This window comes from Diospyros lotus, chromosome 8 (genome assembly GCF_014633365.1).
Source record: "Diospyros lotus cultivar Yz01 chromosome 8, ASM1463336v1, whole genome shotgun sequence".
In the NCBI taxonomy this organism is placed as follows: domain Eukaryota; kingdom Viridiplantae; phylum Streptophyta; class Magnoliopsida; order Ericales; family Ebenaceae; genus Diospyros; species Diospyros lotus.
The window spans coordinates 6,562,195-6,586,159 of record NC_068345.1 but is presented as its reverse complement, the minus strand read 5'-3'; the positions used below and the strand labels follow the sequence as shown (position 1 = coordinate 6,586,159).

At 45.3% G+C, this 23,965-nt stretch overlaps 2 protein-coding genes across 2 annotated transcripts in view; one reads left to right on the top strand and one right to left on the bottom strand.

The window, feature by feature from the left end:
- LOC127807102 (uncharacterized) overlaps positions 1–23,965 on the bottom strand; it is a 72,030-nt gene that overhangs the window by 23,803 nt on the left and 24,262 nt on the right. The gene's annotated exons all lie outside the window — the stretch shown is intronic.
- LOC127807103 (uncharacterized) lies at positions 991–3,319 on the top strand. The gene has a single exon (XM_052344729.1). It carries the CDS (start codon positions 1,041–1,043, stop codon positions 3,159–3,161), a length of 2,121 nt encoding a protein of 706 aa, XP_052200689.1. The 5' UTR covers positions 991–1,040; the 3' UTR covers positions 3,162–3,319.

The window sequence follows — 23,965 nt, the reverse complement described above, 5'->3', positions numbered from 1 at the left end:
TTTATTAAAATATGAAACATCGCAAAGAATTATTGTAAGGTATTAAATAAATAATGTTAATTTTTAGTATATTTATATTGTTATATTATTTCTTTTTTTTTTTTAATAAATTTTGCTCTCATTTAAAATTTTTTCTAGCTCCGTCCCTGACTAGGAATGAGAGAGGTTGGAGAGATTGTTTTGGCGATTGTTTTATCGCTACAAACAAAGTGACATATTTGCTTGTTCAAAATGTTTGACAATTTTGAAAAGGATGACAATAGAAAACGACACCATGCTTGAGAAAGATTAACGTCTATCCATTGGGAGATGGAGCCATTTGCTTGTTCAATGTGAACGCTAAGGGCAAGGGCTGAGATCCTCCACCAAATTCCATTCTCATTTGGTAGAAGCCTTTCTAACTGCAGGCTTGGCTGGCTCTGGCTGGATAACTAACTGGGTTGAAGCTCAAACATATATATTTTTCTTTCTTTATCAAATCGCGATGATTTCAAGAAACTTCAAGAATGCTATTGCTGACAGACAGGAACAGGGACCTCGTCAACACTTTCTATAGGATATGTTGAATAAATATTACATTCCTACTCTTTGGAATTCCCTAATATTACATCATTTGAGATAACTTATATTAAGACGCATGTATTTTTTATTTTACCACCCTATCTTTGTCATACCTATCTATGTGTATTTAACCAAAATTACAATTACCTCCCCCAAGCCATTACAGATTTTCAATTAACCCCTTATATTAGGTCATGCATTAATTTAGCCCCTTATTCATAATTATGTTTTCCCAAATATTTTATTTACTTAATCAATTTTACTATGACAGAATATGCAACCACTATTTTTTAAATATATACTAAATAAACTCACTTAATAAATAAAAATACGGGTTTCTTGTTATACAAAGCCTATGAAATATTTCAATTAAATACTCAGCAGCCCCACCATATTCCAACATTTCCCGCTTTATTTATTGAACAAAGAAGGCGATTTACCTTTAACTGAACTGAGTCACTGAACCAGACTCCACCCCCATGAAGATGAAGCTGCCTCTGGCTCTCCGTTTCTTAATCGCTTTGTGCCTATGGTTTCCTACGGCGGCAGACCATGAAGGCCGAAGCGCGCGCAGCTCCATCCTCTTCTACACGGTGGGTCGCTCCAACTACGAGTTCGACATCTTCACTCTCCCGACACAGTTCGATGATTCCACGCCCAACTCCGCCAAAGAATTTCAGATAACCGACGGCCGCTCTGTCAACTACAACGGCCATTTCCCCGCCATCTCCCCATCATCACCGTCCATTCTGCTTGATCAAATCCTCACCACAAACCCAGCTTCGCGGCCGCCGATCCACCTGATCTATGTCTCCGAGCGGAACGGATCTTCGACTATATACCTCGACGCAGTATTCCACGGTGGCGGTCCTGATCGCGGCAGAAGGAGGTCAACGCTCGAAGTTTCGAATCGGGTTCAAGTCCCTTTGGTTGGGAATCAACAATCCCACGGTCGGATTTCGATGAAGGATAGGCCCAGTTTGGTGGGTGATCATCTGGTCTACGTTTCGACCCAAGAGAAGAGTGGCGTGCCGAGGACGAGTTGGGCGGCGGTGTACTCAACTCACCTGAGGACCGGGTTGACTCAGAGATTGACCCCTCAAGGGGTGACTGATCTTAGCCCCGCTGTGTCGCCGTCGGGGACTTGGACGGCCGTGGCTTCGTATGGAGAAGGAAGGTGGAGCGGCGAAGTGGAAGAGCTGAAGACCGATATATTTATTTTCAGGACCAAGGACGGGTCCGGCCGAGTCAAGGTGGTGGAGCACGGCGGGTGGCCTAGTTGGGTGGACGAGTCCACTCTTTACTTTCACAGGGAGAGTGACGATGGGTGGTGGAGCGTCTACAGAGCAATTCTTCCTAAAAGCTGTCGAATCAGTGTTGACTCAGTGGTGACTCAGCGAGTCACTCCACCGGGCCTTCATGCTTTCACTCCGGCGACTTCGGCTGCCAACAGGACCTTCATCGCCGTGGCAACCCGGCGACCCGATTCAGCGTATCGCCACATAGAGCTCTTTAACGTTGTTTCGAAACAGTTTTGGGAGGTCACACGAAATGTTTCTCCAAAAGCCAATCACTTTAATCCATTCGTCTCCCCCGATTTCACCCGAGTCGGGTACCACAAATGCAGAGGGCTGAGCAACGGCATGAAAGATAACCACTTGTCACTCGAAAACATCCACACCCCACTAAAAGATGTATCAGTTTTCCGCATCGACGGCTCTTTTCCTTCTTTCTCACCGGCGGGTGATCGAATTGCTTTTGTAAGTTTCCTCCAAGGCATTTATGTGATGAACCTAGATGGGTCGGGCCTTCGCCAGGTCTATTCTGGAAGTGTATTCGCAACCGCTTGGGATCCAATAAGGAAAGGGGTAATATACACTAGCGCTGGACCCTCATTTTCTTCAGTGAGCACCGAAGTTGACGTGATCTCTGTTAGTATTGACGACGACGAATTGACCTACAAAAAATTGACGGAGGGAGGCGAGAACAACGCCTTCCCATCGCCTTCGCCGGACGGGAAATGGGTCGTTTTCCGGTCGAGCCGCTCGGGGTACAAGAATTTGTACATAATGGATGCCGTAAATGGGGAGAAGGCCGGGCTGTTTAGACTCACGGAAGGGCCATGGGACGACACGATGGCAAATTGGTCGCCCGATGGAGATTGGATCGCCTTCTCATCGGATCGAGAAAACCCGGGTTCAGGAAGCTTTGCATTATACATGGTCCACCCGAACGGGACGGCTCTGAAGAAGGTATTCGAGAGCGAGCCGGGTGGACGGGTCAACCACCCGTGGTTCAGCCCGGACGGAAAGAGCATGGTCTTTACGTCAGACTACGCCGCCGTGTCGGCGGAACCAATCTGCAACCCTCATCACTTTCAGCCCTACGGCGAAATCTTTACGATGAGATTGGACGGTTCCGGGTTGAGGAGACTGACCCATAACTCGTACGAGGACGGGACACCGACGTGGGGACCCGCTTTCATGAGGCGGGTCGATGTGCAGCGACCCGTTGACGAACAATGCAAATTCGAAGACAGTCCTTGGCTTAGAGCCGTTGAGAATTCTGTCACCGTAAAAGCCCGGTGCGGCGGCCAGTGATTTGTAGCCTGCCTGAAGTAAAACTGATTTGTACATATTTTGTTTGTGTTATACCATGTTGTACCACTAGTTGCAGCTTATATTTTTCAGATTGACCTATTTGAAAAATATGATGTACCATATATATTTCAGCTTATACCACGAAGTATGATGTACCATGATAGTTGTTTACGGGACAATTCATCATGGATATTCGATTTGTGTGCATGCCAACTTGAAGGCGACATCGACAGGAGCAAGGCAGCCATGGAAATCTGTGGTAGATGAGATAGTTGCTGCAAAGAAGAGAGCAGAGCATTGTGCCCCATAATCTAAGGATTTTTTTTTCGTTTTTACAATAAATTTTTAAAAATTATATAATCCGTTGTAAAAGAATACTTAAAAGAGAGATGGTCTCTTTCTCACAAATTCATGATTAGATTTTGCCCACAGTTGAAATCTAGCAAAGAGAGAGATATTGTAACGCCCGTATATGGTAATTAAATTAATTTTAAGATAATTGAATTTAAAAAAATTATTAAAATAAGTTGTTGGGATTAAATAAAAATTTAATTATATGATTTTATGGAAATAAGAAGTTAGGATAATTAATTGTGTTATTTTAGGAATTTCTGGGATTTTAAAAAAAAATTAAAATAAATCGAGTTGTGTGATTTTTAGAAAGTTCGGGCATTTCTGTAATTATTATAGGGGGTGATTGTGTGATTAATGGAAGTTGTGGGGTGCTGGCATGAATCGCAGAAGAGGGAAAAGTCACATTAAATATAACTTAAAACATATATAGGTTAGATGTGAACGTGGGCGCGGGCAGTTCGTGCGCGAGGCGGCCAGCCGGTGGACGCGGCTTCGAGTCCGCGGGCAGGCGTGCGCGAGGGGTGGATTTTTGGGCTGATTTAATCAACCCAAGGACGTCGAAACGACGTCGTTTTGAAGGAGGCGGTGGCCTCCCCAGCAGCCGCTCCAGCGCTGCCACGTGGCGCCGCCCCCTTGCCCCCTTTTTGCGCGAGATTTAGCCCGATTTCGGGCGTGTTTTGAGTGGAATTCAGCAGCAAAAATTTCAGAAAAAAAACAGCAGTGCGTGCGCGCACGTAAATCTGAGAATTTTGGGGCTTCAAAAATCAGATTAAACTCCGTTTAATCTCTTATTTAATTATCCAGGTATGTAATTAAACTAGTAATTAATATTTTCTGCGGTTGAAATTTCATTTGGGCCCAATTTTATTAATTTTGTCTATAATTGGAATATTGTAGTTTGTATAACTTTGACCGTGTTTGGTCAAATTGAGCCTAAGGTTATCTCCGGAAAGGCAAGTTCTATATACCCTCATTGTCGATTCTTTCGATGTCAATTTATTTGGCCTCCCTTCATTAGATTTGGCTGTTAATAAATTATGGAATTTAAACGGTGTGTTTAATAATTTAATTTATTAACCTGGTTTCGAGGGTATTAATCGTTGGTTGCCTACGGGGGTTTGTATCACCCCCAATCCTATGGGAATGATATCGTACTCACCCGGGGCTAGGTTCTTAGCTGTCGGGTATTATTATGGATTTTCGGTTATTTATTGGCTAGAGCGGTTGGGCAGTGGGGGCAAGGGTTAGCCGTTCGGTGACGGTGAAACTGTTGTATGGTCTATTTTAGGCCGTCAGATGGTCTCTCCTAGTCACTAACCGCTGACCGGTGTCAGGCACTGCTAACCTACTCTACCGTTATGTGATTATAGCATGCCTGATTATTTCATTTTTGTTGCATGGTTTGGTATGCACATGGGTTCGGGCTGCATGATGGGATCATCATGATTTGGTTATGCTTGATCACGGACATTTTAGATTGGTCAGGTTGCATCCAGCACGAGCATATGCATCGCGTGTGATTTACTACGTGGGCGGAGTATGGCTTGATGCCTGGATGTATGGGCGCCTTGTATCACGTTGGTGCTCATTACGCCTTGCATTTTATATGCATTGCATGGTTACTGGTAGTTATTAGTTCTCGGACGGGAGTACCGTTCCGAGGGAGCCTTTGGCTCGGCTGTCAGGAGTACCGGCAAGGATACGGGTGACGGGAGTACCGACCCGGGACAGTGCGCACAGGTTTGTGGTGATTTATGTTGCCTTTCAGGGCAGCGGCAGGTTGGTATGGGACTTGGGTGCCAGGTGTTCTATGTGGGCCCCAAGGACCGGTATATGTTTTATTATGCGGCACTGTTGCGTTGTTGCGTCACATGACTTGTGTGTACATGTGGGTTTATATTTGGGGTGATCTTCTCTTCTGTTTCGTTTACAGCCTTCCTTATTATATAAACTTGCTGAGTCTTGCGACTCACCTTGCTTTCCATCATTCCAGGTAAGGGTAAGGCTAAAGTCGAGGGCGAGGACCGTGCCACCTAGCAGCCAGCCGTGTCGGTAGGGTGTACAGTTAGCTGCCCTCGTTTTCTCTGATGTTTTGTTAGGAGTTCTGACTCTCATTTTTGACTGTGCCCGGTTGTTCCTTGTATCATTTATCGTTGGCACAGGTGTCTGTATATTTTTATATACTCCTTGACTGCTGTTCCAGCAGGGTACTTGTAGGCGTGCATGTCTATTGTTTTGCTTCCGCTGTTGTATTTTTCATATGTATGCATGCCAGGGTATTTTTGTCTTGTGTTTGTTTCTCTTCTCTTATGTAGGCGCTCTCGTTCGGATAGACCGGGCGGTTGGGATATCCGGGCAGGGGTGCCTACAATGTTGGTATCAGAGCGTCATTGAGTCAATTTGGGGGACAAGTAACTGTACACCAAGGCTGTTAGGTAGAGTTAGAGTGTCAGGTCGTGTCCTTAATTTCGAAATGCGTTCTAATTAATTTTGGTTATGTAGGACTCATGGACGCACGTCGTGGACGAGGTCGTGGTAGACCACCGATGCGAGGTAGAGGGCACCTTGTTCCTACTCCTGAGGTACGGGCGACAGATACAGGAGATGAGAGACAGCCAGGGCCTCCGGACATGCAGGAGACATTGGCAGGTCTTCTACGGGCCGTGGACGTACTGGCGGCATCTCAGTTACGTCAGGAGCGCAGTCGCGATGGTAGGACCGCTACGGCCCAGGCGTCACATTCAGGTACACCGGGAGCAGGGGACAGTTCTGGTGCCGCATTACTTAAAGACTTTATGGCCCTACGTCCACCAGAGTTTAGTGGAGGTGCCGACACGACAGAGGCCGAGGATTGGCTATTGGCTGTGGAGAAACATCTACGATCTATAGGCTGTGCAGAGGCCCATAGAGTTCGACTGGGGACCTTCTTGTTGCGCGGAGACGCCGAACGATGGTGGGAGACCACCAGACAGCGATATGGTGATGGAAGCCCGACATGGGCACAGTTTGTCGCGGCATTCAATGAGACTTATATACCGGCTTGGGTTAGAGAGCAGAAGGTGTTCGAGTTTGTTGACTTACATCAAGGAAGCAAGACAGTCACACAGTACGAGACTGATTTTGTGGCGTTATCTCGTTATGCTCCAGAGTTAGTGACCCCTGAGTCTCGCAGAGTCAGCAAGTTTCAGAGGGGGCTACGACCAGAGATTCGTCACGTCATGGCTGGTATCGAGGCACCCGACTTTCCTACGGTTGTACAGCGGGCCCACGCAGTGGAGCGGGACCGATTGGAGGCACGATCAGATCAGTCAGTCATGAAGGGCGCTGGGAGTAGCAGTAAGAAAAGGAAGTGGGATGCGGGCAGTAAGAGTTTTGGGCTTCCATAGTGCCGACAGTGCGGACAGAGACACCAGGGTCAGTACCGGGATGTTCGTCGGGACGTGTGTTATCGTTGTGGTCAACCGGGACATTTGAAGAGGGACTGTCCACAAGGGCCCAGACCAGCTACACCGGCCCCACCAGCTACACCGGCCACAGGGCAGGATGTCATTTGCTTTCGTTGTGGATAGAGGGGCCATCGTTCGAACGTGTGCACCCAGCCACCACAGATTGGAGGGCCACGGACGGGAGGTGTGGGACCCAGACCAGCTCAGAGACAGTTTACACCTAGGGCACCGGGTCCAGGAGCACCACTACCCCTTCCAGCAGCACAGTGCCCAGGGCCTACAGAGAGAGTACAGATGCAAGGGAAGGCGTTTGCGGTGACAGCCGCCGAGGCAGCTGAGGGCAGTGATACGGTACAAGGTATACTTTCTCTTCATGGCCACGATGTACGTGCTTTATTTGATACAAGTTCTACTCACTCTTTTATAGCACCCCATTTGTTGCATAAGATCCCAATCCCGTGTGACCCCTTACCATATGATTTATTTGTTTCGACACCGGGAGGGATGGTATTGTTGGGAAGTGAGATGGTCAGGGATTGCGAGATAGGGATTCATGACCAGGTATTTTTAGGAGATCTTATTGTTTTGGCGATTCAGGATTTTGATTTACTGTTGGGTATGGATTGGCTCTCACGGCACTATGCTCGAGTTGATTGTCGTCGGAAGGTAATTTCATTTGAGCATCCGGGGAGACCAGTTGTTACATACCGGGGTGTAAAGCCTGTGGTGACTACGCCGATGATATCGGTTATGCACACCGAGAGGCTTATACGACGTGGGTGTGAAGCTTATTTTGCATTTGTAACCGTGATAGCTGGGGAGAAGAAGGAGTTGGCTGCCTATCCTGTGGTGCGAGACTTTCCAGATGTGTTCCCAGCTGAGTTGTCGGGACTACCGCCGCACCGGGAGATTGATTTTGCAGTCGATCTGTTGTCAGGTACGTAGCCTATTTCCAAGACTCCTTACCGTATGGCTGCTAATGAATTAAAAGAACTCAAGGTGCAGTTGCAAGATCTTTTGGAGAGGGGGTTTATTCGACCGAGCACATCGCCATGGGGGGCTCCAGTATTATTTGTGTGTAAGAAAGATGGGTCTATGCGACTGTGTATAGACTACCGGCAGCTTAATCAGGTAACAATTAAGAATAAGTACCCCTTACCCCGTGTGGATGATTTACTAGATCAATTGCGTGGTGCATCAGTGTTTTCCAAAATAGATTTGCGGTCAGGTTATCATCAGGTGCGAGTCAGAGATGAGAATATTGCGAAGACCGCATTTCGTACACGTTACGGCCATTATGAGTTTGTGGTCATGCCATTTGGGCTGACCAATGCACCTGCAGTATTTATGGATCTGATGAATAGAGTATTCAAGGAATATTTGGACTCTTTTGTCATAGTTTTCATTGATGACATCCTAATTTACTCACCGAGCCCTGAGATACACGAGGTACATCTGAGCGTGGTTTTGCAGAAGCTCAGAGAGGAGCAGTTATATGCCAAGTTTTCGAAATGTGAGTTTTGGCAGACCCGAGTGGTATTCTTGGGACACGTGGTCTCAGGTGAGGGTATCTCAGTAGACCCAGAAAAGACTAAAGCCGTGATGAATTGGCCGAAACCGATGACAGTGACGGAGATTCGGAGTTTTCTTGGCCTTGCCGGTTATTATCGACGATTCATAGAAGGCTTTGCACGGCTTGCATCACCCATGACGAAGTTGACGAGGAAAGGCGTCAGATTTATTTGGGACGAGTCTTGTGAGAGGTCTTTCCAGGAGTTGAAGCGGCGTTTGACTTCGGCGCCAGTACTGACAATATCCAGGTGTGGTGAGTTATTTACTGTATATAGTGATGCCTCGTATGCAGGGTTGGGATGTGTTTTGATGCAGGACGGCCGAGTGAATGCTTATGCATCCAGACAGTTGAAGAGGCACGAGGAGAATTACCCTACACATGATCTGGAGTTAGCGGCCGTAGTGTTTGCTTTGAAGATTTGGAGGCATTATCTTTATGGTGAGAGAGTCCAGATATATACAGATCACAAGAGTCTCAAGTATTTATTTTCTCAGAAGGAACTTAATATGAGACAACGCCGTTGGTTGGAGCTGCTTAAGGACTATGATTGCGAGATCCTCTATCACCCAAGTAAAGCCAATGTGGTAGCAGATGCACTGAGTCGCCGTGGAGCATCAGTTGCAGCTATGATGGTGCAGGAGTGGTTCTTACTGGAGCAGATGAGCGATCTTACTATCTCTATGGCATCAGATAATCCTACACTCTATTGTGCTGCCATGAGTATCCATTCAGATCTTGAGGATCAGATTCGCGATCGACAGCGACAGGATGTGGAGCTTGACACGATTATGGCTGATATGGAGAGATTTGGGCCATTAGGGTACAACCAGAGGGACGATGGTTTGCTATTGTTTCGTGAGCGGATTTGCGTGCCGAGTGACAGTGATATTAGGCAGAGGATCCTAGAGGAAGCTCATCGTTCTCCCTATACTATCCACCCTGGGGCGACGAAGATGTATCAGGGCTTACGGCGCCAATATTGGTGGAGCGGCATGAAGAGGAGCGTAGCAGAGTTTGTATCCCGATGTTTAGTGTGCCAGCAAGTCAAAGCTGAGCACCAGAGGCCTGCGGGATTATTACGACCTTTATCTGTGCCGGAGTGGAAATGGGAGCGCATAGCTATGGATTTTGTCTCAGGATTGCCACGATCCAGCCGGGGGTACGACTCGATATGGGTAATTATTGATCGGTTGACTAAATCAGCGCACTTCTTACCTGTCAAGAAGACCTATCCTATTCATCGACTAGCCAAGCTATACATTGATGAGGTGGTGAGACTGCACGGAGTCCCAGCTAGCATTGTGTCAGACAGGGATCCTCGATTTACCTCACGATTTTGGGAGGCATTGCAGAGTGCTATGGTGACCCAGTTGACTTTTAGTACAGCTTTCCATCCTCAGACTGACGGGCAGTCGGAGCGGACCATACGGACTTTGGAAGATATGCTCCGTGCCTGTGTATTGGATTTCTATGGGAGCTGGGATGATCATTTGACGTTAGTGGAGTTTGCCTATAATAATAGCTTCCAGGCCAGTATTGGGATGGCACCATTTGAGGCGTTGTACGGGCGACCATGTAGATCACCGATTTGTTGGACCGAGATTGGGGAGCGAGCATTGCTTGGACCGGAGTTGGTAGAGCAGACATCAGAGAAGATCCAGTTGATTCGGGCTAGGATGAAGGCAGCTCAGGACCGTCAAAAGAGTTATGCTGACAGACGACGCCGGGATTTGGAGTTTGAGGTGGGTGATCATGTTTTTCTTCGGGTTATGCCGATGAGGGGTGTTATGTGGGACCGTTTGAGATATTTGAGCGAGTCGGACCGTTGGCTTATCGATTAGCTTACCCCCTCAGTTAGCCCACGTACATGATGTCTTTCATGTTTCTATGCTTCGTAAGTATGTGGCAGATCCCGGGCATGTAATTGACTACCATCCGCTCGTGGTGCAAGAGGATGCGTCATATACCGAGTTGCCTGCTAGCATTGTGGATCAGAAAGAAAAAGTGCTCCGTAACCGTACGATTCCCTATGTGAAGGTCCAGTGGCAGCGACATACCCCTGAGGAGGCTACTTGGGAGCTAGAGGAGGAGATGAGGCGACTTCATCCTCAGTTGTTTGCCTAGCCAGGTACGAATTTCGAGGACGAAATTCTTTTTAGGGGGGGAGGATTTGTAACGCCCGTATATGGTAATTAAATTAATTTTGGGGTAATTGGATTTAAAAGAATTATTAAAATAAGTTGTTGGGATTAAATAAAAATTTAATTATATGATTTTATGGAAATAAGAAGTTAGGATAATTAATTGTGTTATTTTAGGAATTTCTGGGATTTTAAAAAAAAAATTAAAATAAATCGAGTTGTGTGATTTTTAGAAAGTTCGAGCATTTCTGTAATTATTATAGGGGGTGATTGTGTGATTAATGGAAGTTGTGGGGTGCTGGCATGAATCGCAGAAGAGGGAAAAGTCACATTAAATATAACTTAAAACATATATAGGTTAGATGTGAACGTGGGCGCGGGCGGTTCGTGCGCGAGGCGGCCAGCCGGTGGACGCGGCTTCGAGTCCGCGGGCAGGCGTGCGCGAGGGGTGGATTTTTGGGCTGATTTAATCAACCCAAGGACGTCGAAACGACGTCGTTTTGAAGGAGGCGGTGGCCTCCCCAGCAGCCGCTCCAGCGCTGCCACGTGGCGCCGCCCCCTTACCCCCTTTTTGCGCGAGATTTAGCCTGATTTCGGGCGTGTTTTGAGTGGAATTCAGCAGCAAAAATTTCAGAAAAAAACAGCAGTGCGTGCGACGTAAATCTGAGAATTTTGGGGCTTCAAAAATCGGATTAAACTCCGTTTAATCTCTGATTTAATTATCCAGGTATGTAATTAAACTAGTAATTAATATTTTCTGCGGTTGAAATTTCATTTGGGGCCCAATTTTATTAATTTTGTCTATAATTGGAATATTGCAGTTTGTATAACTTTGATCGTGTTTGGTCAAATTGAGCCTAAGGTTATCTCCGGAAAGGCAAGTTCTATATACCCTCATTGTCGATTCTTTCGATGTCAATTTATTTGGCCTCCCTTCGTTAGATTTGGCTGTTAATAAATTATGGAATTTAAACGGTGTGTTTAATAATTTAATTTATTAACCTGGTTTCGAGGGTATTAATCGTTGGTTGCCTACGGGGGTTTGTATCACCCCCAATCCTATGGGAATGATATCGTACTCACCCGGGGCTAGGTTCTTAGCTGTCGGGTATTATTATGGATTTTCGGTTATTTATTGGCTAGAGCGGTTGGGCAGTAGGGGCAAGGGTTAGTCGTTCGGTGACGGTGAAACTGTTGTATGGTCTATTTTAGGCCGTCAGATGGTCTCTCCTAGTCACTAACCGCTGACCGGTGTTAGGCACTGCTAACCTACTCTATCGTTATGTGATTATAGCATGCCTGATTATTTCATTTTTGTTGCATGGTTTGGTATGCACATGGGTTCGGGCTGCATGATGGGATCATCATGATTTGGTTATGCTTGATCACAGACATTTTAGATTGGTCAGGTTGCATCCAGCACGAGCATATGCATCGCGTGTGATTTACTACGTGGGCGGAGCATGGCTTGATGCCTGGATGTATGGGCGCCTTGTATCACGTTGGTGCTCATTACGCCTTGCATTTTATATGCATTGCATGGTTACTGGTAGTTATTAGTTCTCGGACGGGAGTACCGTTCCGAGGGAGCCTTTGGCTCGGTTGTCGGGAGTACCGGCAGGGATACGGGTGACGGGAGTACCGACCCGGGACAGTGCGCACAGGTTTGTGGTGATTTATGTTGCCTTTCAGGGCAGCGGCAGGTTGGTATGGGACTTGGGTGCCAGGTGTTCTATGTGGGCCCCAAGGACCGGTATATGTTTTATTATGCGGCACTGTTGCGTTGTTGCGTCACATGACTTGTGTGTACATGTGGGTTTATATTTGGGGTGATCTTCTCTTCTGTTTCGTTTACAGCCTTCCTTATTATATAAACTTGCTGAGTCTTGCGACTCACCTTGCTTTCCATCATTCCAGGTAAGGGTAAGGCTAAAGTCGAGGGCGAGGACCGTGCCACCTAGCAGCCAGCCGTGTCGGTAGGGTGTACAGTTAGCTGCCCCCGTTTTCTCTGATGTTTTGTTAGGAGTTCTGACTCTCATTTTTTACTGTGCCCGGTTGTTCCTTGTATCATTTATCGTTGGCACAGGTGTCTGTATATTTTTATATACTCCTTGACTGCTGTTCCAGCAGGGTACTTGTAGGCGTGCATGTCTATTGTTTTGCTTCCGCTGTTGTATTTTTCATATGTATGCATGCCAGGGTATTTTTGTCTTGTGTTTGTTTCTCTTCTCTTATGTAGGCGTTCTCGTTCGGATAGACCGGGCGGTTGGGATATCCGGGCGGGGATAGACCGGGCGGTTCGGATAGACCAGGCGATTGGGATATCCGGGCGGGGGTGCCTACAGATATTTTCCAAAATAAGGGTAAAATAGAAAATTTATGCAAATTCATTTCTTAGAACTGTCTAATGGAATTTTTTAGAATTTGAATAAAAAATAAATTTCACCCTCATTTTTTATCCCCTAACAAACGCACTCTAAGTAAATTGTGAAGAAGAGAAAAAATAGATCGTATATAATGGACAACAAATAAGTAAATTATGAATTGCTTTTTTATTTTAATTATTGTTAAAATTTATTATTATTTATATTTAATTTTATAACTCTAACTAATTTTAGGTCTTAGATGGGGATCGAATCGAATAAGATGAAAGTCAATTTGCCCTCAGGACATAGATCAAGCGATTAGATAAATAATATATTGGTGTTAATTCGATGAGTTGTGAATTTGATCATTGCCTTACGCAAGGGTCAAAGATTCAATATGCGATTTATCTCCTTTAACGTAATTGAGAACACTACCATCGAGAGTTGTGCAAGAACAGTCATCCCAAAATAAAAGTCAATTTTTCTATTATTAGAATCAAAAAGCGAATTCTAATTCACTTGACATATTTTAATTTAGGTTGAATTCTAAACACCCCCAAATTATGAAGGGATAGAATATGAATTAGATATGAATAATAAATTAAATGTTAATTAGAGTAATTTTATCTAAAATAATTTTATTTTTCACATGGGTGCAAAGAATTTTTTGCATTTAGCATACCCCGAACTTTATGTTTCACCCAATCGATCTCTAAACACCTTTTAAATTTTATTTTTTATCAAATCAATCATTGAACATTTTTCAAAATGGCCAAGACAGCCCATTTACTATATTAGCAAGAAGAAGCGCCCCATGTAAGTATTAAACTAGCCCCCCAAAAAAAAATATTTAAGTAAAACTTTTGTGTTGTAGAGAAGAAATAAATTAAAATATAAAATTACTTTTGATGAAGGATTTTCGGAAGTGGTAGCCGCACGTTCCCTTCTTGCCTCTCTGAATGTACCTGCAATGGAGACGGGGCTTGCTCCCCGGTCGATCTCCGATGATCAAGTTAGTTCTTTGATCTAGGGTTCCTTGTCCCTTTTAAACTATGTTAATTGATGAAAATTAAGAAGAATCCCCCACCTTCTTCTCTTACCTTTTTTCGGGATAGGGATCATGAGGGATCTTCGGGATCTTCCTTCCGCCTTCTTCGGGACTTTCCCGATAAGGGTTTCGCGATAGCCTCCGTCTCCGAGGAGTTCGGGATAACTGTTGCCTCCGTGATCTTCGGTGGGTTAGCCTGTTCCTGAGGTCTCGGGGGTTTCTCTATTGAGTGCTTATCTGATTGACGTGGCGATGCTTGTCTGCTGTGTATCTTTTGACCGCCGTTAGGTATTCGTCTTGGCGTAATTATGGGACCGAGGGCGTTCTCCTCATCACTTGCCCCCCCACTCCTTGAGCTCTTCGGCTTGAAGGGCCCGAGGAGTAGTAAGGCCCCTGAGGCTCTTCACTTTAACTCCCTTTTTTTTTTTTTTTTTTGCGCGTCTGGCAGACGCGAAAATCAATCGGTTTTGACGGCGGTATCCCTTCCCTATGCGCTGTCCGAGGCCTTTTCGTCTTTCGAGCTCTGTCAGTGCGGGATGATCAATGCTCATTATTGCTCGTCCTTTGGTCTCTTATCCCCGCAGTTTGATCTTTTAAAATGGGAACCCTTCAGTCCCTCTACTTCTCTTTCCGTGCGACTTTCCTTCAGTTTTAGCTTTTCTTGTGCCCGCAAGCGTTTTCCACCTCTTCCACCTCTCTTTCTTCTAGCTCTTTACCATGGCGATAATTGGTTCTGGGAGGTTTAATCCCGCCGGTGCAGAGCTTATTGAGTGGGAAAAACATCCTGCTGCGTCGATTCCATGTCAATGGATGAGCCAAGCGGAATGTCAACAGTTCAGAGAAAAGTACAACGTCCCCGAAGAGTGGGAGGTAGAGTTCAACAGCCATCTACGAGCATGTCATCCCGTCGCCAGCCGCCTTTGCATTTATAAGTGTGCTTTTGACAGGGGCTTTCGGCTCCCTCCCCGGAGAAGAGTGATGACCTTACTTCAACATCTTACTATCGCTCCCGCCCAACTGTCTCCCTTCGGATGGCAATACTTGATGGGGTTCCTCCTTATTTGTCATTCTGGCAAAATTGAGCCAACTGGAGACCTCTTCGACTATTTCTTCACGACCAACCGCGACCCCGGAGGGTGGATCTCCATCTCCCCTCGGATCGTGAAAGATAGCCGTCTTCTCGCCTGCAAGGGATACTCCAATCTTGAGATTTCTGCCTCGACTCTCATGCAATCCGGCGGGTCGAAAGATTCTGATGATTGGAAGGAGCGTTTTGTCTTCGTCCGCCCCAGGCCATCCGGCTCTTCTCAAGAGATCTGGTCTGTCAGTAACGAGTGGACTCTGGACACTAAGCACAAACGTTCGAGTGTCGAGACCATTGAAGATTTCGCCTGCCGACTTATGAAGAACAATCGGAACTGGGAAGAAGGATGGCTCTCCAATCCCAGCCTTTCCCAAGCGGGTTTGGACGGCGAGAACTGTGAGCTCTTTTTCCTTCATCTTTTTCTTTTACTCTCTCTTTTTCCTTTGTCTGTATTTGATTTTCGTTGTTATCTCTTTCTTAGTTGAAGAGGTCTGGGAAATATCTTATTCTGCTATAACCAAAGGAATGATTTTGGACTTCCCTGGGAGTAAGGGCCCTTCGGCACCTTCCGGCAACCAGAGGGTGTTGGAGAGGACTGCGCCTCCCGAGCGAATTCCAAAGAGCAAGAAGAGTAACAAGAAGAACTCATTACCGTCCAGGTCGCGAAGAGCGGTGGAGGAAGACCCCGGGACCTTCCAAGAGGCTTCCAAGGGGAGCATTGCTGGGGGTTCGGGGGACCCATCTTCCCGTTCGGGGGACCCATCTTCCCCGCTTCTCCTTTCTCAAACCAGAGACTCTCCGACCGCGCGGCGAGAAGCCTCCACCATGCCTGCGCGCTTGCCGATCTCTCCCGAAGACGATTCGGCGACCATCGCTCAGGTGCTTGCTGTAGCTCGCGCAGAGGCCCAGAAAAGGCAAACCATGGTAGGTACGGAGTCCAGTGCTACGCCTCCCAGCATCCCTATCAGTTCGATTTTTAAACGAATTTTAACGCCATTGGCACCAGCGGGGCATTCGGAGCTGACGGGAGAGGCTTCGCTGGAGGAGGCTTCGGTGTTGTCGACGAAGGAAATTTTAGCGCGCCGGACGAAGCGTCGCAGGATGGGAGCCGCCTCCCCAGCTGCTGCTCCCTCCGAGCCTTCGGCTCCTGAAGCCACCAATGCTCCTTCAACGGCTTTAGTCTTACCGGAGACTCTACGAACTCCGAACGAAATCGACTATTGCGCTGAAATTCTAAGGGTGCGACCGTACTCCTTCTTCTTTTGACTTTTCGCTTTTTCTATGCGAGTAGGTCTTAATCTATACTCTGTTTTTACTTCCTCAGAACCTTACGGAGTTCCAAGGTCTGGTCTCTCGACGAGAATCCGAACTTCAAACCCGGATCATCTCCCTGGAGTCTGAAGTGGAAAGGCTTCGGGGGTTGGAATCTCTTTCTTCCCAACTGTCGGGTCTCGAGCACCGTGTTCATATTTTAACCAAGTCTGTGGAGCTGGCGCAAGAAGATGCCCGACTTGCCAACGAAGCCGAAGCTCAAGTTCGCGAGGATTTGGAGTTGGTCCAGAAGAACATGCTTGAGGCTAATCAGGCCAATTCCCGACTTGGGGAGGAGCTGGATTCCACTAAGGTTGTTAATCGCCAGCTTCAGGAGGATATAAAAAGACTTACTCTAGAGCTGAAGGAGGCCAAGAAGGGACAGGTCGAAGCGTTGGAGTCTTATTCCCGGTGCAAAGAAGACCTTCGTACCGCTCATGCCCAACTTCAATCTGCCCTCAAGGATGCCCAAGTGGCTTTTCAGAATGGTCGCGAGGATTTCCGAAGCTCTGAAGCTTATGCCGCGGAATTGGAAGGAGTTCTTCGGGGTGGGTTTGAGCATATGAGAAAACTCATCAAAGAGCGCTTCCCAAACCTGGATGTAGACTCCATCCCCTTCGATGTTGTCGCCGCCTTGTCTTCTTTAGAGTAGACATTTTTTGTATTAAAACCTGTTGTTGTAATAATACAAGTGTTTAGATTTTTCACATAATTTTCTTTTGAAAAACAAGAAAAAGAAGGCCGCTTGGGATCAGGCTTGATTCTTCCCTTTTTTTTTTTTTTTTTTTTTTTTTACCGCTCCTGCTCATCGCAAGACTTGGTCTTCGTCGCTTGCTCAAAGGGGTTCGGCTCCGGCCCCCCAAGGATCGCGCCTGATCCTCGCAATCTTAAGCCTTTTCCGGGGGTTCGGACCCTCCAAGGATCACATCTGATCCTTTGCTTTTGATGGAGGTTCGGGCCTCCCGAGGATCATATTTGATCCTTTGTTTTTGTCGGGGGTTTGGACCCCCCGAGGATCACATCTGATCCTTTGTTTTTGTCGGGGGTTCGGGCCCCCCGAGGATCATATCTGATCCTTTGTTTTCGTCGGGGGTTCGGGCCCCCCGAGGATCATATCTGATCCTTTGCTTTCGTCGGGGGTTCGGGCCCCCCGAGGATCATATCTGATCCTTTGCTTTCGTCGGGGATTCGGGCCCCCCGAGGATCATATTTGACCCTTCGTTATAGTTGAGGGGTCTAGCCCCGTTGAAGGTATGTCAATTCTTTCCCTTTGCGCTGATGTGCCTTCCCAGATCTTTGGAAATGATGAGTTTTTACACATAGGAGAAAAAATGAATTTATTCCTGGATAGCATACGCAAAGCAATAAAAAGAAAAGATGCCAAGACATATAATGTAAAATTATTACTAACAGATCATATGAAGATAATAAAGAGCTATCACTGATAGAACTTCCTCAAGTTCTGCACGTTCCATGCATTTTTCACCGTCGTACCCTCGAGGGTCTGTAGTTTGTATGCCCCCGGGCTGAGGACTTCTGTTACTTTGTAAGGACCTTCCCAATTTGGTGTTAACTTATCTGTTTCTCGGGCTCCCTGAACGTCTGCTCGCCTTAATACTAAATCTCCTGGTAGAAAGTTTCGTGTTCTTACTCGTCGATTGTAGTATCTCTCTATGCGCTGATTATAAGCAGCTTGTCGAATCCTCGCCTGATCACGAAATTCATCAAGGAAGTCTAGGTTGTCCTTCAAACTCTGCTCATTGGATTCAGGGTCGAACAGCTCTACTCGTAGCGTAGGCACTCCAATTTCAACTGGGATTAATGCTTCCGAGCCGTAGCATAAACTGAAAGGAGTCTCTCCCGTGGAGACCTTCGCCGTAGTTCGGTAAGACCACAGAATGCTCGACAGTTCTTCTACCCAGCTACCCTTCGCCTTATCTACTCTTGTTTTTAAACCGCGCAACAGAGTTCTGTTAGCGAGTTCGATTTGGCCATTAGCTTGGGGGTGAGCTACCGAAGTGAATTGTTGCTTGATTCCCAACTCCTGGCACCATTCCCGAACGGACCGGTCAGAAAATTGAGTGCCGTTGTCTAAGATCAGCACCCGAGGAACTCCGAAGCGACAGACTACATTTTTCCATAGAAATTGTTTCACCCGCCGAGAAGTAATAGAGGCCACTGCTTCAGCTTCAACCCACTTTGTGAAGTAATCGATAGCAGCCATGATATACTTGACCTGTCCAGCTGCTGGGGGAAAAGGTCCCAGGATGTCTATACTGATTAGTGGTTAATTTTGTAAAAATTTTGTTATAATTATACCCTTCTTTCGATCTTAAATATGGTTTAAATTAGATATTAATATATATTTTATGGTTATATGTAAATTTAAATTGAAAGATGAATGAAATGAAGTTCTAAAGTAAATAATAATAATATATAAAATTATATATAATACATATATATCATTATATGCATGTATGTAATATATATATAATATAATCTAATATATATATATGTGCCATGTGTAATACATATATATAATATATAATTTATTAATAACATTAAATTATTTTTATTTTTATTTTTTTTTTTAGGCATGAAGAATTCAAGCCCATGAAGAATTCAAGTCCATGAAGAAATCAAAGCCATGGAGAAATCAAAGCCATGGAGAAATCAAACCCATGAAAAATTAAAGTCCATGAAGAATTCAAGCCCATGAAGAATTAAGGCCCAATTTGAGCAACCCATGGAAAATATTATTTAGAGAAGGCCCAAGGATTATTTTTAATCCTAATGAAGATTAAAAACCAATTTATAGAAATCTATTTTTATTTTTTATGTGAGAGTTTTATTAGGTGTGTTTTTTAGCTAAAATCCATTTAACTATTAGGTGGATATTATAGCTAAAATCCATTTAACTTTATGAGTGCTTTATTAGGTATGTATTTTAGCTAAAATCCATTTAATATTAGGTGTGTATTATAGCTAAAATCCATTTAACTTTAAGTGTGTGAGTGCCCATTAGATATAATTATGTCTAATTGAATAATTGAAATTGTGTGGTTTGTATTGCATCTTGTGGCCTATAAATAGCTCACTTGATTGCATTTGTAAGTGTGATTATTATTTTTGAATAAAAGTTTAGTTGTTTCCTTATAATTCTCTTTTTGAGAATTGTTCTTGTTCTTTTTCATTTTCTTTAGTACTTTCTCTTATAATCTTACTTTTTTTTCTTTCTTCTTTTAAATTCTTATGTCATTTATTATTACTTTATTATTCACCGCCTAAATGGCCGGTTAATTTGTGCCTTTAAATTTCTGTAATTTTAATTCTTGTCATTTAATTATTCACCGCCTAAATGGCCGGTTAGTTTATGCCTTTAAATTTCTGCAATTTTAATTCTTGTCATTTAATTATCCACCGCCTAAATGGCCGGTTAGTTTATGCTTTTAAATTTCTTGTCATTTAAATTCTGTTATTTAAATTACGTCATTTAAATTTCTGTCAATTAACTTTCAAATAAAAATGAGTAGTTAAATCTAATCTTGGGTTAAGGCAAGGACAGTGTCCAATGCCAATGATTCCCAAAGAAAGTTGCGCTTTAAATAAGTAACATTAATTTAAATTTCAGTATGAGTGTGTATTAATTATTAAAAAATCACTAGGTTTGGATTGGAGCGTAAGCCTAACTTAGAGCTTTCATGCCATGTATAAGAGTTACTAGAACTGGAAACGCTATCATACCCAAACCCGGATGATTAATTTAGTTGTTTTGTATATTAATTGTAATTGGATTTATGGTAGTTGCTTAAATTAGAATCCCGCATATCATGTATGGGGATTGCTTAACCTAGAACTATCATCATCTCTAATTGCATTTAATAACAAACCCTCATATCTGAAATTAAATTAATGTTGCTAATCTTATATGCTAAAATTTGGGAATCAACGGGTTGGTACTGAAATTGTCTTAACTCAAGCACTATCCAAATTCATATTTTTACGTTTAATGTTTTACTTTATTTTCTAGTATCTGTTGTCTAAAAACAAAACCATAAAAAATCTTGTTGTCAATTTGTTCAAATGCGTGTGCGTGTGTGTGACATTCTTTTTCTTTTGTCATAAATAAATCTCTCAGTGGACGACCTGGATTCATCCAGAAAATATAAATTTAAATTTGGACTACAACTGCACTCGTACACTGGCGAGTATAAACCTCTCACTAAAATAAAAAAAATATAAAAGTTTTATTATGATTTGTTTTTATTGTGTTTTAATTGCAGGGTGAGAGTGCAGTCAAATTTTGGCGCCGTTGCCGGGGAGATTAAGGCAAAAACAAAAAGAAAAAAATAAAAAAAAAATAAAAAAGAATAAGCATCTCTTGATAAAATCGGTAACTCTATTTCTCTTTTACTTTATTTTTGTTTGTGCATTGTATATGAGACTGAGATCAGGTAGAATTTTGAAACAGTATTTTCATATCATTACTTCTGGATTTACTCCTGGCATATCCCGGGCTGTCCACGCGAAGATATCTGCATACTGTCTAAGGAGTGATATTATTCGACTCCTTAGCGGATCTTTTAACTCCATACTCACTCTTACACATCGACTTGGGCAATTTTCTTCCAGAGGTATTTCTTCCAATTCATCCACCAGCTCCGCTGTTTTGGGATCTTCAGGTCCTTCTAGTAGAAAACTGACCTCCTTCGGGGGGTCAGCATCCTTCTGCAACCCTGCTTCTTTACTCTTCGCCATGCCTATAGAGGCTATGTAACATTCACGGGCCAAGCGCAAATCTCCCCGCACTTCGCCCGTCCCCCTATCCGTGGGAAACTTCATCATCATATGATATGTGCTTGGGATGGCTCGAAGGGCATTGAGACCCGATCTTCCTAGAATCATGTTGTAAGCCGAAGGCACGTCTGCTACCAGGATATCTAGCATAACACGAGAAGTTCGGGAACCTCTCCCTACCGTCAACGGGAGTTGAATAATCCCTTCTGAATATACGGCTTCACCATCAAATCCCACCAAAGGGACCCTCGCTGCCCTTAACTGTGTCATTTCATACCCCATGCCTAAGAAGGCTTGCCGATACAAGATTTCTGAAGAGCTTCCTGGATCCACAAGGATCCGCCGAAGTTCCCACTTCCCGAGTTCAGCTGTTATCACCAGTGGGTCATTTCGAGTCGGGTACCCCGGGAGGTCGCTATCTGAAAAAGAGATTGGATCCACGTTCCTCGATCTTTTCAGCCGGGTCGCATTACTTTTTTCGTCCTTCATAACTGGGACCTCCCCAGCCGCGAGTGTGTGGAATATCGGAGGCTGAGGATGATCATCTTCTCTTCGATGTGATCTCTCCCGCTGGGCCCGATTTCGATCCTCCGCGCGGTCTCTCTTGGGGGGGCTTCTTGATCGCGACCGTCGATCCTTTCTCCCCTGAGAATCACCTGTTTTTGCCACGTAGCTCCTCAGGAAACCCCGATTGATAAGTTCCTGAATCTCCTCCTTTAATTGGTGACACTCCTCCGTGTCATGACCATGATCTCGGTGGAATCGGCAATATTTACTTCTGTTCCTTTTGTCAGATGGTGCCTTCATCGGTCGAGGCTTTTTCAAATAATCTTTTCCCTCAATAGTAGCCAGGATTTCTGCCCTCGGGGCGTTCAGAGGAGTGAAACCCGCCGAATCCCACCGAGGGCGATGTTTTTCCCTTCGGTCGTCACTCCTCCTTTCCTCGGGATGCTTCTTTTTATCCTTCTTCTCCACATGCTCCGCCCTCTTAGCCTGCATGACCTCTTCGGCATTTATGTACTTCGTGGCCCGGCCCAATATGTCCGTGAACGCGCTCGGAGGCATTTTGGCTAATGATTGGGCGAAAGGGCCGGGCCTCAGGGCGTTCTGGAATGCCACCATAGCAACATTGTGGTCAAAGTTCTCGATGCTCAAGGCTTCCATATTAAATCGTGAAACGAAATCCTTCAAGGGCTCTCCTTGGTTTTGCTTCATACTCACCAAGGCCATGGTGGACCTTCGGTGTCTTCGGAGAGGTGCAAAGTGCGCCAGAAAGCTGCTCCGGAGTTGCGCAAAACTTACGATGGAATGATGAGCCAGGTTTGAGTACCACGCCTGTGCGTGCCCCTCCAGAGTGGCCAAGAAAACTCTACACCACATCGCGTCTGAGGCGTCCTGTACCATCATATGCGAGGTAAAGAGATCCAGGTGATCCATCGGGTCGGTGGTCCCTGCGTAGGGCTTAATGGCCGGGATACGGAGACGTTCTGGTGGTATGGCCGCCATGATCTCTGGGCCAAGGGGCTGATTTATCCTTGGTCCCTGAGCCTCTCCGGCCCTTGGCTTTAGGGCGGCCATCTCCTCCTCCAACTGCCGTAATCTTCTTTCCTGCCGCTGCTGCACAAACGACAAGTCAAGAGACTCGGCCGCCTCGCCGTCATCTGGCCCTGGCCTCTGCGGATTCTCGTCCCGTCGATAAGATTTCTCTTCTCTTGGGGGCTCGCGCCTTTCTTCCGCCCGAGAGTGTTGGGCTTGCTGATGCTGGCCATCTAGAAAACCCATGAGTAACTCCGTCAATCGTTGTACTTGACCCTCCAGAAGTGCTATCCGATCAGGAGGAGGCGGAGGGCCCTCCAGACTCCGAGCCCTCCCCGGCGGGCTTCGGGGAGGGTTCTGCTGACTCGGTTCTGGAACGGGGTTGCTCCCCACGGCCCTAGACGGCTGTCTTCTAGTCGCCATTCACGGTTGAGAAGATTGTTCGCTGCACTGGAAAGATAGAAGAGAAGAATGTCGGCCCCACGGTGGGCGCCAATTGAAGAAGGATTTTCGGAAGTGGTAGCCGCACGTTCCCTTCTTGCCTCTCTGAATGTACCTGCAATGGAGACGGGGCTTGCTCCCCCGGTCGATCTCCGATGATCAAGTTAGTTCTTTGATCTAGGGTTCCTTGTCCCTTTTAAACTATGTTAATTGATGAAAATTAAGAAGAATCCCCCACCTTCTTCTCTTACCTTTTTTCGGGATAGGGATCATGAGGGATCTTCGGGATCTTCCTTCCGCCTTCTTCGGGACTTTCCCGATAAGGGTTTCGCGATAGCCTCCGTCTCCGAGGAGTTCGGGATAACTGTTGCCTCCATGATCTTCGGTGGGTTAGCCTGTTCCTGAGGTCTCGGGGGTTTCTCTATTGAGTGCTTATCTGATTGACGTGGCGATGCTTGTCTGCTGTGTATCTTTTGACCGCCGTTAGGTATTCGTCTTGGCGTAATTATGGGACCGAGGGCGTTCTCCTCATCAACTTTCTTATCAATTAAAATCATTCTAGAAAAAAATAAAATTATAACCGTTATTTTTATTCTTAAGGTGGCAAAAGTAAACGCTAAATAATTCAATCAAATGACTATTACTAGATAGGTATTAAATTTAAACTATAGTGATATAGACTACTTTGCACACTTGGTTTGGGGCTA

Coding starts and splice junctions, on each gene's coding strand:
- LOC127807103 (XM_052344729.1), top strand. CDS start 1,041: ATGAAGATGAAGCTGCCTCTGGCTCTCCGTTTCTTAATCGCTTTGTGC.